A 17,693-nucleotide genomic window follows, 5' to 3' on the forward strand; every position below is an offset into this window, starting at 1 on the left:
TCGTTAAAGAGAATGCTATGTCTTGTTTAGCAAGATAATAGTACCAAAAAATAGCCACCGCAAAACCACCTATTAGGACAATATGAAATATTACAAAATGATTAGACCACCCTTGTTTTCTTCAATTTCTTGTTAATTTTAATGCCTGGTACAACTAAAGGTACATTTGTTTGGACAAATATAATGACATCAAAAAAAATAGCTTGTAATAGTTTAATTTCAGAGCTGATATCTATCCATTTTCCATGTTTTCTTGATAATAACCAAAATCACTTCAGTTCTTACATCAATATCTATGGCATTGTACTGACAAAAACAGTGCTTTTAGGCATTCCATGTTTTCTATTCTGTCTGTTTTAGTCACATGATACACACAGGAGTTAGTACTTGACTGCATAACCATTGTTTTTGATGACTTTTGATGTTCTAAAAAAATTTTCTCGACTGTATATGTAAAGATGCCCTGATTGTTTAATTTTTAGATGATACTGATGTTACTTTCTGTTTATTTATTGTTTTTTAATTCACTGGCCAATACACCATGAGATATTGTGAAGGTGCTGTGTACGGCATCATTGTTGTCATCTTCGTCATTGTCTTTGTTAGCAATTTCTTCAAACGTCTTCTCTGACAAAACTACTTGGATTTATTAAAATTTTATATGTAGCATCTTTGGGATAATGTCTACAAAGACTGTTCACAGTTTTGAGAAATTTCGATTTTAGAATTTTTGCTGTTTTTTTTTTATATTGACAATTAGTCTTTACTTGTAATAGTCCATATTTTGATGGTTTATAACATGTAAATGGTTACAGATATTTATATAGTTCCTATTGAGCACTGATAGGAAGTCATATATGGATTTTCATTTCATTAGTTGAGTTCTCCTCCAGTGAAAGTACCACCCACTTCTATTGGGAGGTTGATCTCCTGCATCAAGACCACAGGACCCTAACATAGAGACAGAACCTGATAACTTCATAAATTCAACTTGTTACTGATTCTTAATAGAACATGTTGGGAACATACAGGGACACTGGTCCTATTTTGTTCCTCTTTATTCCCATCAAACAAAAAACATCTTCATCTTACAAAAGAAGGTACTATTTTTAAGTCTTTCAGCCTATTATCACACTATCTTTCAGTGAACACAGATTCAAACATGCACATTTATGACAAACGTTGGCTCAAAGTCATTGCAGTTGGCATATTCACCTACTGGCTGCGTTAGTGGTACTATAAATGTATCCAGTCTAGCACCAACCATGACATCAACATCCATGACACCAGACAAACAGCAGCACTACTGCTTCATCTCATGTTGAAGTGAGGGCAGACTAGATGCTACGGTGACTCGATACTTGCTTTAGTCGTAAAACGTAAACAGGACAGTCTGGGATCAGATGGTAAGCATTCTATCTGTTCCAGGTATCTGAGCACTACAACACACTGACATCTTTGACATAATTGTTGTGTGTTGTGTTTTTACTATTGTTGTTCTTAAGTTTGTTGTACTGCTGGAACCTGTAAATTTCCCTATGGGATGAATAAAGTATCTATCTATCTATCTATCTATCTATCTATCTATCTATCTATCTATCTATCTATCTATGTATCTATCTATCTATCTATCTATCTATCTATCTATCTATCTATCTATCTATCTATCTATCTATCTATCTATCTATCTATCTATCTATCTACCTACCTACCTACCTACCTACCTACCTACCTACCTACCTACCTAATGTCAACACTACTATTTCTTCAACCTCTGGTGGTAGTTGTAGTTCATGACTGAATTTTTCTTTTAAAGCATGGATATCAAACTCATTTTCTTCAGCGGTAACATTCAGCCCAATATGACCTCAACTGTGCCAGACCAGTAAAATAAATAAATAAATAAATAACAAGTTTTTCCCTTTTCTTTTATTGCAATAAAAACATGAAATTATGAAAATCTTTTTTCAAAAATTATGTGAATAACCTGTGAAATTGTACTTTGTACAGTTTTAACAATATTATGCCCCACCTTATCATTTGTACATGTGCATTACACACAATCTTTCACAAATATTTGGTAACAGGCATAACATTGTTACAGTTTTGGAATTAAAGTAAGAACAATTTCAACAATATTATGTCTCAGCTCATTATTAACACAACTTACAGATCCCAGTAGGTCTACAAAGACACAAAACATTTACTAACAGGAATAATATTGTTAAAATTGCAATTATTTCTCTTAGGATATATCAGGTTGTTCATATTTGTTCAGGTTATTCACATTTTATTGTTAAAAGGTAGTTTGTAAATGTGAGCATTTTCATAGTGCAATGTTATTTTTTTATTTTTTACATGAAACCAAGAAGAAAATTTGTAGTTGTCATTATTTATAGGTTATTATTTTACTTGAGATCACATCGGTCCGTATGTGACCCCTGAAGTAAAACCAGTTCAACACCCTTGATTGTTAATATCTTTTCAGTGTAATTTTTACACTTGCCATCCACTGCAAAAATCAAAATCTTACCAAGTGTATTTTTCTCATTTCTAGTCAAAATATCTCATAACACTTAAAATAAGACATAATCACCTAAAGAGTAACTTTTCAATGAGATATAAGAACTTAGTTTTAGACAATAGATCTTGAAAATCATATTTCAAGAAATCTTACCAAGATAATTTTCACTCGTTCCATTGGCAGATTTGTTTTTTGCTTAATTCAAGATTTTTTTGCTCAATTCAAGATTTTCTTTTTTGCTTAATTCAAGCAAAACATCTCACTTACAAGGTACTCTTTAGGCGATTGTGTCTTATTTTAAGTGTGATGAGATATTTTGACTAGAAATGAGAAAAATACACTTGGTAAGATTTTGATTTTTGCAGTGTATTCATCCCAAGGGGCGGATTAGAACCTTTGGCTGGCCGTTTTTTTGGCCCACGGGTTGTCACCCCTGTTTTAAAGGTTCAAAATGTAACATTTGCACAAACTCATGTGCTTATATGAAGTTTGTATTGGACTGTGCGGTGGTAGCAGCTGATCCATGGAGTCAGCTAAACAAACAACAGGCTCCCAGTACAACAGTGTCTCCAAGTCAAACTTTACATAAGCACAAAAGCACAAGCGAACCTGATATAATGACACTTTCAAAGGAACCTCAACAGAGAATGGAAATGTGAAAGAACATCTCTGTCACTCTTTCAACTCCTACGTCAGTCTCTCACACACACATCACTTTCCATCCCCAGACGCTGCTGGAGCTAGGAGCCTCTCCAGACTACAAGGACAGCCGTGGTCTGACTCCTCTGTATCACAGTGTGGTGGTGGGAGGAGACCCAGGCTGCTGTGAGCTCCTGCTAAACAACCATGCCACCGTCTGCTGCCAGGATGAGAACGGCTGGCATGAGGTCCACCAGGTACACACACTCACACACACCAAAACATTCACCAGGTGTGCACACAACACAAGTGGGGAGGAATTTTTGGCTGTTGAACTGTTTGGAGCAGCTTGTATTGAAAAAGCATTACTAAAGCACACACAGCCTTTCCTTGGCTGTAGGCGACTGTCTTGGCAGCTGTTACCCGCTGAAGTAGATAAAGCCATTTAAGGAGAGCCACCCTGCAGCAGTTACAAACTATGTGTGTTACACAACACACTGTGTGTATATTTGCGAGCATGTGTGTGTGTGCAGGCTATCAGCTTGATCAGATTGCTTATATCTCTGTCCCTGATGAGCTGTAAAATCTCTGCCTCCTGCCGTCTGCCCTGTTTCTGACAAGATAATAATCAGCTGTCAAGCAGGACACTGAGCAGGAGAATGGCAGCCGCTGGCATATAGGTCGAAGTTCAAGGCTGAAATTAGGCCGATATATTTTGGTTAAGTCCTCATATGATATATATATATATCTTGGAGTTCCAAGTCAAAATTGTAGCAGATGTAACAACACTTTCATTTATCAAATTAAAATTGATGCACAAAACAAACAAAACATTAGCCTCATAGCATAATAGCTTAAAGGGGTCATATTTTATATCTGTATCTGCTGCTGGACCCACACTGCTGCATTTGGGTGATAATGTTAAAGGGGTCATATTTAGCTAAACCCACTTTTATTAGTCTTTGGTTCATTTATTTGTGTATTTGGACCCTAATAGTTCATAAAGTTTGAATGTGAACCCTCCAGGTTTATATTAATTTTGGCAAAAATCAAGTGGAGTTCCAGAACCTGTTTGAATTGCTGCTTAATTTGTTATATCTATAACTAGTTACATCACGACATGTGCACATACAAGGTCCAGACTTCTGATGAATATTTCCCTGAGTACGACATAATTGTTTGTCAGCAGCAGCGGTTGTAGTCCATACTGAAAATATGTCCAAACTTCGAACCAATTACCTAAAATGTTCAGTCGCTGGTTGTATGACACAGAGCAGCACAGCCAAAAACCTGGAGGGGGTGGGGCTTGAAGTGGCTTATTTGCATATACAGGGCCAGCGCTCAAAACGACCTTTCTGGTGTCATTACTCAGAAATAGGGTTGAAGATGGACCTGTGGAGTTGAATTAATGAAGAATTCAGACCCAAGCAGAGCATTTACAGTTTATGTAGGCCACAGGGAAATGTTTGAAAATGCCGAATTCAATTTTTTATTTTTTTTTTTAAAGCAAAATATCTCTCCTTTAAGTCATGTTTTGGGCCAAAAATTTGGCCAAAAATCCAATTTCTTTAATGATTTGAATTATGCTGTGAGGCTAACAAAATATATAGTCATGAGGAAAAAAACCTTGAAACTCATTGCTGATGTTTCTCCTCTTTGCTCTGGACCATATGCTTTTGCAGAGGTGATCATACATGCTTCAAGGACATTTGCCCAGTAGCACCTGGCTGCCTCATAGCCTCTTAATTCCTTTGAAACCTGTCGGTGTCCTTAATTTTTACACATATCACCTCTCCAATTTGACTTCATTTTTTGTTTAAAAGATTATAATGACAGGGTGGACAGGTTGTGTCATTTTACACTTGAGGTTAGACATAAATGATTGTATCAACTTGTGAGAAGCATATAATTCAAAGAGGGTGTCCTTTCTTTTTCTCACTATCGATGAAATAAAATAATTCCAGACCTACTGTATCTGAAATAAAGTGTCATCAAGGGCAGAGCAGATATAATTTGACTTTACAGTGGCAGAAGAATATAAACAAAACATGAACTCCTTCAGGTTAAAGTAGACTGAGTATTTTCAGTTCTGACAAAGCTATTGGACTCAAAGACACTTAATAAAATAATAGTCACCTTATAAAATACTCTCTTTAAAATACCATAATTAAACTGGTTGGAGAAACTCACAGCAAGTGAGCAGCTCATGGTGACAGCTTTAAAAAAAACATGACAACTTATATTCCGTGTTCACAATAGAGTTATTCACTACATCCCACTCATTCCCAGTGTGCTTGCAATGCAAGGCACAGGGGACTATTGTTCGTCATATTTATTATTCCCTGAGTGCTTGCAATGTAAGGCACAGGGGACTATTGTTTGTCCTATTTATTATGACTTATACAAAAAACTTTGAAAAAAAAATGCGACCCAGACCGTTGGAAATAGACCAATACATGTTATTACAAAAATTTGCAGTCTGGTCTCGAAAGATGTGCTATGTATATGGCTTGATATTCCGATGCATGGATTTCGTTAAAATTGCGAAAAACCGGTCAAATTTCTCCATCCGAAATGAATTGGGCCATTTTCAAGTGGCTACCATTCCCAAATGATTTGTGCTAAAATTATTCTGTCAATGCACAAATGTTCAGCTTGGCCCAAAGATTATCTGTGTGGTCACATGGTAACAATATCACGGTTTTCGCATGAAAATGCGAAAAAAAAACAAAAAAAAACATTCATTTTCAATGGGAACGACAAAAAAGTTGTCTGTTTTCTGACCACTACTGCTTCGCCATACTTTCACCTACAGACTTCATTTAAACTTTAAAACGCAGGCATTTTTGTCATCTCTCCAAAAATGTCTGTGGTATGAGGATGGGGTTTACGGTTTTTGATAGGTGAGTCTCCAAACCCCCTGGGTTGAGTGAAAATCTGATCTTCTAGAGTGGGTGATGTCATCACCTAGAGTGGAGGAGCAGTGAAAATTCAGCTGAAAATTTTCTGAACAACTTGCCCTCCCAGCCAAACGATACATAGGAGCTGAATGATCTTTTCCAAAAATGTAGCCACAGTTCCTTGGCTTCATATGAACCCATGTTTAAAAACCTAGCTCTTTCTAAAGTGAAATGGCAGAGAGTAGTTTAAGGGCAAATCCCTCCTCGGCTCCTATTCAAATCAATGCAAATCACTGCTAAATGGATCGCTGTGCTCCTGGTGAGTTGACTGTTTTACACTGCCGTAACTCGGTGATTTCTCACAGTATGGACAAAAAAAAAACATCTTTGTGTTCCCCAGGTCTGTCTGCCGCTCACGATCATGTTAGTTTTCACCTATCATTTACGGTTTTCCCGTAATTAGCAGCTGTTCGGGACCTTTTTCACACTGTTTCAGTGCTTGTGTTTGTCTCCTCATTGCCTGCACCACTTGTTGTCATGGTAGGCTCCATAAAAAAAAAGAGACACTAATACAGATACAGTAAAATAAAATAAAAAATCTAAATAATAAATAACAAATGCAATAAGAATAAATATAAAACAATATAAATATAATAAAGCTCAAAAACTTCCGATAAATTCTCCATATGAAAGGAATGAGCTCACCTGGGATCACATACACAGACACATGGAACTATTCAATTAAAGGAGCCTATTTAAACACTGCTTTAACAGGACTGACACAGACTGTGGGAGGGGCTTCTCATCTGAATACAGGTCTACAGAAAGTCTGTGGTGACGTCAGTCCACAAACACTGACACACAGATTCACATATGAAGTGAATGGGACATATTTCTTGCTTTTACATTGCACAAGTCCACCGATCCAGCAACAGGCAAGCATATGGGTTACATTTCCTTCAGGAAATGTATGGAAGTGTCATTAACCATGTATAATAATGAAGGTCATTGTAATGGTCAAAACAAGAAAAGCACTTGGAGAGCACAGACCTCCGCCAAGAACCCCCCCCCCCCACCAGGCCCAATGGGGGGGGCAAGCCCCACCCCCAATCACCACCAAAATTTAATCATTTCTTCCTTGTGCCAGTATCAACATTTCCTGAAAATTTCATGAAAATCCGTCCATAACTTTTTGAGTTATCTTGCCAACAAACAAACATGCACGCACACAAAGCAAAGTGGTCACAATACCTACTGGCGGAGGTAATAAACTTATCTCTCCCTAGTGGCCAGTGATGATATAGGTCTTAAATCCCACTCCCTTCATCTTAGTCAGTGAAACTTTGGTCAAACTACAAACCTGAAGAGTAATTCCAACAAAAAATTCCTGAATGTGATTTTGTTCTTTTTAGTCAGATTTTCTTTTATTTTTGGTCAAATTGTCTTCTTTTTGAAAAGTTTTTTATTTTTTCTTAAATAAGTTGTCTTTAAAACAAATTGACTGAAACTCACTGTCACATTAAATCACAGAGGTAACATGGCTGTCCCAGACAGTTCCACGGCTTCCATCTTTTTATACATTCACAGCCAAACATTTCTGAAATGACGCAAATGGATACTTTGCTTAAATGTGACTTATCTGTCATTAAATTCCCTTGAAACTGATATAATGCTTCTAATTGTTCTTCAGTGTACTTCAAAAACACATGGAAATTAAGAAAACTATAGAATTTACATTTATACACACAAACACACACACACACACACACACACACATATGCACACAGATGTGGGTGCTTCTATGAAACTGGTCCCTAAAAACAAGACATGGGGGGTTAAAATCCAAACCAGATGTACACTAATGTTATGAAGCAAGTTTTGAAGCACTTTGAGTCTATTTTAAAAATAAATACTTACTGAGATAAAAGAGAAACATTTTTTTCAGATACAACACACTTTTATATTACTTTACATTATAGTTAATACAAAAATCTACACATAACACAGTCAAAAGAACATGAAAATTACGCACTACTATTTGATACGATATCTCTTTATTCTCATTATTCACATTTTGGGAATTGAACTAATTATTCAAGACAGAGTGTTTCACAAAAATGAGCACTGTTGCAAAATCATTTGTGATTTATATGTGTTTAAATAGGCAGGTTCTGCATGTAATGCAAGTGGGCACAATGGGTTACATACAAAACCTAGAATGAAACTGCGATTAATGAAAAACCTGCATGTCTGGATTTGAAAAACTACTAGGATCATCAAATTTAACACAGTGTCTTTATTTATAGTGGTATGTAAGACCATTTCAAGTCATGTGGTCGAGATAAAATGCACTGACACCTAGGCAGTTTTTCATGTCCCAATTTTGGTCCAATTTTTGGCACTAATATTTTCTTAAAAATGTATTAATTTTGGGATGGCTCAGAGCAAGGGTATAATTTTTTTTGCATTTATCTGAGGTCATCATTAGGTACATTCTGGGGGGAAATATGTCTAAATTTCTGTTTTATTATTGGATCTAAAAAAGCTGGCAAAGTGCCAGGTAACAAAATGAACCCACTTTCACAGAAGCACTAATGTATATACATATATTTGCTGAATGTGTTCACAGTCTGACCATTTTCTTTCTTTCTCTCTCTCGCTGTATACACACACATACATATATACACACATACATACCCCTTTAGAACTGTGAATACATTTAGCCTAGATGCATGTAAACCTTGACCTTGACTATAAATCCTTTGCATTTCTGTGCTGACATCCTCTGAATGAGACTGATTACTGTTTGAGTGAGGTATTTCAGCAAATTAAGAAAAAAAAACAGGTGAGCTCAAAAGATGGTGATATAATTAAAATAACAAAGCTTAATGTGCAGTCATTCTCTTTTAAATGAGAAGAATCTGCCTTAATTGTAGTGTTTAAATGCAGTCAAAGCATGGTGTTGAATCTACCAAATAAACCCCATAGAGACTCTAATGTAACCTACCATTAAAAACCACTCTCAGGTATTTACAAGGATTCAAAGGAACACTTTAGTCATCACTGTGTCTGATTAGTTCGAGTAAAGCCACTGTCCTTTCACTCAACTCTAAATCATTCTTATTCCAGCACTTTGTGAACCAGCTGACCTCAGCCTCATTCAGAGTATGTCCTTACAGGGACATCAGTATTTGTAGAACTTGCTTTTATCAATAACATAAGACTTTTATACAACAAAACATGAAAATAAAATGAACAGAATGAAGGAAAACAGAAATGACAATGGCATGAGCCATATGCATTTAGAGATCCTGACTGGACATTTTATTTCTTTTACTACATACTATTACATGTGCTGCATTTAAGGTGCACTGTGAAATATGTGCATGCTTGTTTGTGTGAAATTTACACTGGAATTTATTTTGTGCTGAGAGTCATTTCTATGGTAACAACTGTCTCGGTTCCTTGGGTCTGTGATACCAGCACGAACACTGAATTTGGAAGATTCTGGCCAGATATTCTACAGATATCCTATTGCTTACATCTGAGTCCATTGCATCTCCTCTGTTCCTCTGGAGCATCGGCTGTTTGCTCTATTTACTACATACTGTCCAGTTCCAAGCACAGCTCAGATTCCAACACAGTCTTTACATAAACACACGAGTATGCACAGCTTGTACACAAAGGATTGTAAACAAGGTTAAAAGTCCCATATGATGGAAAAGCATCTGTATTGTGTTTTGAGATTTATTTCTGTAGTGAAAAATAAATGCTGTCTTTCAATACAGAAAGACCATTAGCACCCCCCTAACAAAATGACTTCTATGTAAGAAAAGAAAAGAAAAGAAAAGAAAAGAAAAGAAAAAGCCATTCCTTATCTCAACCCTTTACAGGTCACTCATAAAAATACTCTGAAATTCAAAATTTTAACCTTAGTGTGTTATTGGAGAACATAACAAGACTTTTGTGAAATTTTTCACATTTTTTTATTGTCGTGAAAATCATGGTCAGTGAAGTTACCATATTTGGTTTCTTACCTGTACATGGGGGGAAAAAAAGAAGAAGAAGAAATCCTTGAGGTAAACATAAAAAATACAAGAAAAACATATGTAAGGTGAAAAGAACATGTATTTATTTTAGAACATTAGAACATCACTTTTTACAATAACATCAGTGCTGATCTAGATCCCTGTCCACATCCACATTATCCCTTTGAACATCATTCCTTACATTAGTACCATTACTTCATGCTACCTAACAAAGCAGGTCCACTCACTGTTCATGCAGAGGTGGACCTGACAGACTCTGGAGACCACACTGGACCTGAGATTGTGGACTCACTGTCCTCACTGGAACTGTTGCTGTCACTGTCTTGTAATGTATGAGGAAATTACTAAAAATAGCCTCTTGCCCGATAAAGGGTTAAGATGTTTTCCCCCACTCCCATGAATCACTATCAACAGAGTGAACATGTTAGGAATAATAGTTTTGTTAGGCGCATTATTCCTACTTTAGTGCATCAAAACCTAGGTTCTTAATGAGAGAAATGTTGGAGACCAGTTAATGGATTTTACTCTTGGGGACTCGCTATCTCATTCCATCCCATTTTGTGTGTGGACAACAAATTAATTACAGAATGGCTAATGCTATTGTTGCTAACTGTTAGCATCTGGGTGAGGAGTATAATCCATAAAGACCCAAACAGTCACTGACACCCAAAACCATTAACTGATGTAAACTGTTTAATACCTGTTGATCGATTAATCCTATCAATACATGTAAATAATTGGTGTAAAATACAGTTTGTCATCTTTTCATGGTCATCAGATATGACCCATTTGGACGTTCAGAGGCTCCGTAGTGAACGTGGAAACACCGTCATCTTCTACAACATTGATTCACCAGTAAAAACCCATGGAGTTGGATCAATGACAGTGGATGGACACACTTGGTTTATGTTCATTTAATAATATACTTTGTGGAAAAAGTCACTTTTTTCTTCAGTTTCTCTGTTTCTGATATAATAACCCTCAACTTTAATGTTAACTTTTATGAACATGTACATAATCAGTAAATTAAATTTGGAAAATACATAGTTTTCACAGAAAAAAAGCAACATACAGAGAATAATATTACAATAAATTGTGACAAATCACTGATCAAGAAAGGTTAAATATAGACAAAAATTCATATGAGAACTGTCACAAAAGTACCACCAGTCTTTATGGGATAGACTGGGATAGAATGGAGATGTACATGTGTATTATTGTATGTATTTATCATGTGTTTACAGTAGCTTTATGTCAAAGTCTGATCACAGCTAATCTGTGTTTTGCCGGTTGATAGTAGAAGTAGTAGTAGTAGTAGTAGTAGTAGTAGTAGTAGTAGTAGTAGTGCAAACAGTGTAAACAATGCAAACATATGTAACAGTGTTACAGTGTAAACAGTGCAGTAAGTGAACCAACAGTTGATCCACAGTGGGTCTGTCCACTTGTTTTTATGGTCTAAATGAGAAGAACAGGGGCTTCAATGAACATGATGAACTGGTATGTCATCTTTTCTTTTAGTATTTGAGTATTTGTTAGATTTGAAGACATTCTTTTTAATGGACTGGGATAAGAAGCTGTTATTAGACCTGATAATATGTAATAAAATTAGAATGACTGCATGTTAAACCCCAGTATTTTCAGGTGTTATTTTAGGAAATGATCACTTTATCTGTGCTTACAGGCCTTAAAAGACTCATTAGGCTTTAGTAAAATCAAGAGTTTCAATCTGTCTTCTTTCATTCAATCTTTTACTAAATAGGAGTGAGATCAATGCAAAACTAAACCAAGTTTCTAAACATATTATGCATGATGTACTGTCTTCTGCTTCATATTATTTCTTTCTCAGTGGGGGAAAAGAAAAGAAAACTTCCCCACTAGAACGTTCTTTTTTGGTAAAAAGCCTTTTCTGCCTCTGAAACAAGCTAATAGGCTATTTAAGACGTCCCCACATTTAACTGACATCTGTCGTCATAACCCCCTAACATTAATGCAACTGACTGGGAAAATGGGTTCATAAAAGCACTGATGAAAGCAATAACAGGCTGTTAATTGAAACCATTTGTATTTCACTCTGCCCTAATGATTGACCCTTCACTTTACTCTGACTGGCACGTTACACTTTGAAAAGAGCAGATGTTGTGTGATGTTTTGTTTTTGTTGCCAGCATGTACTTCTTGATGGATTTTTTCATATAACACAAAAAAATATAGAAAAAGAATGAATACAAATATAAAGCAAGAGGCTGGAGAGACATGAATGGAAGGTTATACCATACGTAACAAAAAATAAAATAGTTTCTGTTCCTTTACACATACAACATGTCATTATGAACAGCCAAATATACAAAGACACAAACCAGCGTAGATAAACACATAAACAAACAAACAGTAATGTCTTAGACAAAAACAACCATAACAACAAAAAGGACATGGGGTCATATCATACTTAAACGAAAAAAAATCATATACATATACATAATACATAGAAATGAGAGTAGGGGGAATCCCACCAAAGACAGCATCCAGTTGTGTTTTCTTTTCTTTTTTTTCTCATTTCACCACAGTAGTATCATTATCATCAAGTGCAAAGTAATTCAGATAACCTGCTATGTGTTGATCCATACTGTACTTTCTCACTTATGGTCCACCAGGCCCTTCAACACAATAGTAGTTAGTCTAGTACCAATATAAGTCAGGAATGGGGACCAGATTTTATAGAAAACTTCAGACATACATCTAGACATGTATGGTAATCGGTGTATGTTTTTGATGACTGCACTGTAAAAACAAACCTTTAGAATCTACTCAATAAAGGTGAGGTAACAATTTGCTCTCATTTTGGTTGAGTAGATTTTACCCCATATTTTGAGTAAAATATGACTAAATTTAACAGCTATGACACACTAAAAGAAATGAGGTAAAATCCACGTAACATATCCCAATAGATTACACAACAAATTACTCATAAAAAGTCAGTAATATTAACTCTCAAGTGTTAATAGGAATATGTTCATCTACTTAATTTAGGGCAGGGGGTATCAATCTAAATACTGATAGTGTCGATACTAAGGTGTGTGTGTGTATTGGTATTAGATTGATACTAGCGTGATGAGATTGATACTTTAGTTGCAGTTTCTCTTCTATACATCCAGCAAATCACTTGAACTTCCTCTCAGTGCACTTCTCTGTCTCTCTCTCTCTCTGCTGCTCTCTTGGGCACATTTTATTTTGTTTTGTTTTTTTTTTCTTTTTTGGTATTTTTCTTGGTTTTTGTTTTTTTAATACCATTACAGACAATAACTAGAAAAACACTCAGAGAGCGCAGACCCCCATATCACCACCAAAATTTAATCATTTGTTCCTTGAGCCAGTATCAACATTTCCTGAAATTTTCATCCAACTCTGTCCATAACTTTTGACTTAACTTGTACACAGACAGACCAACACCCGCTGAACTGTATGCTCCTTGACGGAGGTAATGAAACAAAGACGCAACTGAGCTCATGGTGCAAGAATATGCAACTCAACAGAAATCTTCATTCAACAAAAAACTAATAAAAACAGTCAAACACACCATAACTGTGCTATATATAAAAAGAACAACACTTCTTATCAACTCAGAACACTGTAAAACACATAAAAACTTTCCCAACTAGTTTGTCCTAATGCATGCTGGGAAACTCCCCCCAGCTACCCCTCACGTCACAGTATTATGGAGTAGATTTTATTATTTTATTTTAAGTAGCAATTGTTACTGTTAACAAATAGGTAGACTTTAACCAGTCAGGACAGATTTCACTGGCTTACTATTAGCTGCTGAATAAAATGTAACTGATTTCTATAGATTGTTTTTACCAACCCCCAAAACCCTTTTTCACAGTGTGGGTTCAGGCTGAGGGTAAGGACTCCTGTCGTTATCATGTTACCTCCTTTGCAGCACACTGACATCTAGTGGTAGAGATATCAAACTGCAACTATTATTCAGGATAACGGGAGGATTTCTATGACATTGAAAAACTTAAAAACTTATGTGTGTTTTGTGTGTGTGTGTGTGTGTGTGTGTGTGTGTGCATGTGTGTGTGTGTAGGCTTGCCGTCACGGCCACGTGCAGCACCTGGAGCATCTGCTCTTTTATGGAGCAGACATGAGTGCCCAGAATGCCTCGGGAAACACCGCTCTACACATCTGTGCCCTATACAACCAGGTGAGCAGGAACTGTGCATGTGTTCATTCTAGCACACATCTGTGTGTGTGTGTGTTTGTGTGTGCAATGTACTGTAAATGAGAGCACAAATATCTATTACACTGACCTAGTACTATTTTAGACAGTAATATCAGATCAGCCTATCAGAACAGTTTTTAAACGGAGCAGATATGTGGAGCAATGTATTAACGGCCTAAAAGATTGGCTGAAATCTTTTTTTTTTTTTTTTTTTTTTTTTTTTTTTTTTTTTTTTTTTTTTTTTTTACTTAAGATTATATTCTCTTTCAATCTGTTTGTATGTTTCTTTCTAAAATGCACCCCAAATCAGAAAAAAGTTAGGACCATATATTCAAAATAGAACTGAAAATAGTGTAGCAAATCTGTGTACTAATTAAGGACGGCCGCTTTAAAAGTTTTCAAGAATTCAAACAGGAGTTTGACTTGACAAATCAAGATCACTTCTGGTACCTACAATTAAGGGACTTTTATAACAAAAAAAATAAAGCACAATATTGATTCTAACAACAGTGAGCTTGTAAAAATGATTATTGGAGTATATCATTCTAAAAAATACAAAATTATATCTTCTCTTTGCAAACATTTTATGGGGAACAGAGGTTGCAACACTTTGAATGTGAAACAGAAATGGGAAAAAAGCTAGGAATGTGTGTCTCAGAGGAGGAATGGATCAATATCTGGAGAATTCAACAGTTAACTACTTCTTCAAGAATATGGAGGGAACATTGCTGGAAAATTATAATTTGATTTTTCATAACACCTAAAATTACAGCTGAATATGTGTCCAGAGTTGGAGAGAATGTGGAGATGGCAATGTAAATTATGGGCATGTCTTCTGGTTGTGTCCTAAACTTGTATCATTCTAGGATAATGTATATTCAACAATTGCTAAGATATTGGATTATGCAATTCCTAAAACATGTTTTGTTATGTATTTTGGATGTATTACGAGTAATAAAGGAAGAAAAAATTATACATATTTGTTAAAAATACTACTAGCAGCGTGTAAAAAGGCTATTACCAAAATATGGTGCAGATTAGAACCACCTACAACTAACGACTGGATACAAATAGTGAATGGAATATTTGAGATGGAGATTCTGACCCATAGATTGAGGATTCGAGAAGAACAGTATCATGATAAATGAAAGTAATGGACAATTTTCATTTCAACTTCACATTACTTAAAACAATTGTTAGTCACAAAGGTTTATTATGGTCAATGTATCCCAATGTCCCTTATGTTTGTTTTGTTTTGTAATATACAGAAATCGAACAACAAAAATAAAGTTATTAAAAAAAAAAAAAATAGTTTAGCAAATCAACTTTGGCCGTTGGGTGCTTGCACACGCAGCGACCAGCAGTGAGCGAAAGCTTACTGCAAACAAATCTACCCACAGGTACAAATAAAGTCAACTTGAACTTGATTACCTCAAAAACAATAGACCAGAACATTATTTTATATTTTACCTCAAGAGATGCATTGTTTGTTTCTGCAATTGTGGTTCTTGTACCTTATTCCAAAAAATAAATGGATAGTTTAAAGCTTTTATTACTTCAGAGTACTGTTTTTGTCATATAAGTTCATGCTCATAGAATGAAGACACCAATTAATGTTGGGTTTCAGGTACAATTTTGTCCCATTTTTCCTACATACAATACATAAAGTGTACGGCAGTATGGGGGTCTTTGTTACCACAGTTTGTCACAGTTCTCTGCAGGGGTGTACAAGTAGGGAACTCATCAGGCCAATCATCTGCAAGGCCTTTGAGCATAACGTGGTTTTGCTTTGTTTTGTTGAAACAGTCGTGGGAGTCACTGGAAGGATGTTGAAGGTCATATGTGTTGTTCCAAAATCTCAGTGTACGTGTCAGGATTAATGGTGTCATCTCAGAAGTGTACATGACCTTTGCCCCCAGACCATGACAGACCCTTTGCTTCTGGACTTGATGCTGGTAACAGTCTGAATGGTCCTTTGTGTTTGTTTTTAGCCTCCAGCTTCCAGTAAAGACCTAGAATACTGATTGGTCTGAGAACAATCCACATTTTGACAGTATATCAATCAGTCAATCAATCAATCAAATTTTATTTATATAGCGCCAAATCATAACAAAAGTTATCTCATGACACTTTACATTTCGAGTTGGTCAAAACCAGACTTGCAAGCTAATTTACAGAAACCCAACTAAATCCTCCAGGAGCAAACACTTGTGAGTGGTGACAGTGGTGAGGAAAAACTTCCCTTTAACAGCAGAAACCTGGAGCAGACCCTGAGTCCTCAAGCATGGACATCTGCCTTGACTAGTTGGGGTTAAAGAGAAAGAGTAAAGGAGGAGAAAAAGAGAGTGATAGAGATAGAGAGAGAGACGGGGAGAGGGAGAGAAGGGGGGAAGTAGGGGGAGACACATGGATGCAGTTGATGCACAGATAACTGAACTAGAACTGTCAAAAGCAGATCAGCTGGTGTTAGTAAAATTAGTAAAAACCACAACAAAGGTCCATGACTGTTAGTACTACTATTACAAATACAAGTAGTAACAGTGGATATACTACCAACCCCCACCCCACCCCAATGTCTGTCTGTATGGTTGTTTGTTTGTCTGTCTGTCTGTCTGTCTGTGTGCAAGATAACTAAAAAATTTACCGACAGATTTGGATGAAAACTTCAGGAAATGTTGATACTGGCACAAGGAACAAATGATTAAATTTTGGTGGTGATTGGGGGTGGGGGGGTGGGGGCCACAGGGGCCACAGGGGCCCACTGATCTGCCTTGGGAGAGGTCTGCGCTCTCCGAGTGCTTTTCTAGAAAAGAGAAATCATTTGTTCCTTGTGCCAGTATTAACATTTCCTGAAATTTTCATCCAAATCCATCCTTAACTTTTTGAGTTATCTTGCACACAGACAGACAGACAGACAGACAAACAAACAAACCAACGCCAGCAAAAACATAACCTCCTTGGCAGAGGTAACTAAATGGATACGTGAGTGATGACGATGAAGGCAAGGAGAGAGGCAAGACCACAGCAGCAGGTCCAGAGATGATCCAAGGAAAACCTATGATGATCCTGGGAAAACCTGTGAGCCGATAAAGAATAAAGACTCAAGGGAAGAAGTCAAGTCAGTTACATGTATTCACTGGGGTGTAAATAGAAGGGAAAATTAGGAGAGAAAAGGTCAGGGAGAAAGAGGAGGTCAGATAAATATTTTTTGTACTTACTTTCAACCCCAATTATTTATCAATTATTCTTCTTGGGGTGAGTAATGGTCCATCTCAGGTTCCTATAAACCCAGAGAGGTCAATGGCACCTCTGGTCACAGTGGTTTTCATTTGACATTTGTGGATGTAGCTCCTTATTGTA

The 17,693-nt window shown here is 36.3% G+C and overlaps 1 protein-coding gene across 1 annotated transcript in view; it reads left to right on the forward strand.

Annotated features, from left to right (window-relative positions):
- Window positions 1-17,693, forward strand: part of LOC115439140 (SH3 and multiple ankyrin repeat domains protein 2-like) — a 515,551-nt gene that overhangs the window by 214,283 nt on the left and 283,575 nt on the right. The window contains exons 9-10 of the mRNA XM_030162991.1: window positions 3,253-3,420; window positions 14,199-14,315. Of these exons, the coding sequence (XP_030018851.1) occupies window positions 3,253-3,420; window positions 14,199-14,315 (285 nt within the window). The remainder of the gene's footprint in view (window positions 1-3,252; window positions 3,421-14,198; window positions 14,316-17,693) is intronic.

This window comes from Sphaeramia orbicularis, chromosome 3 (genome assembly GCF_902148855.1).
Source record: "Sphaeramia orbicularis chromosome 3, fSphaOr1.1, whole genome shotgun sequence".
NCBI classification, from domain to species: Eukaryota; Metazoa; Chordata; class Actinopteri; order Kurtiformes; family Apogonidae; genus Sphaeramia; species Sphaeramia orbicularis.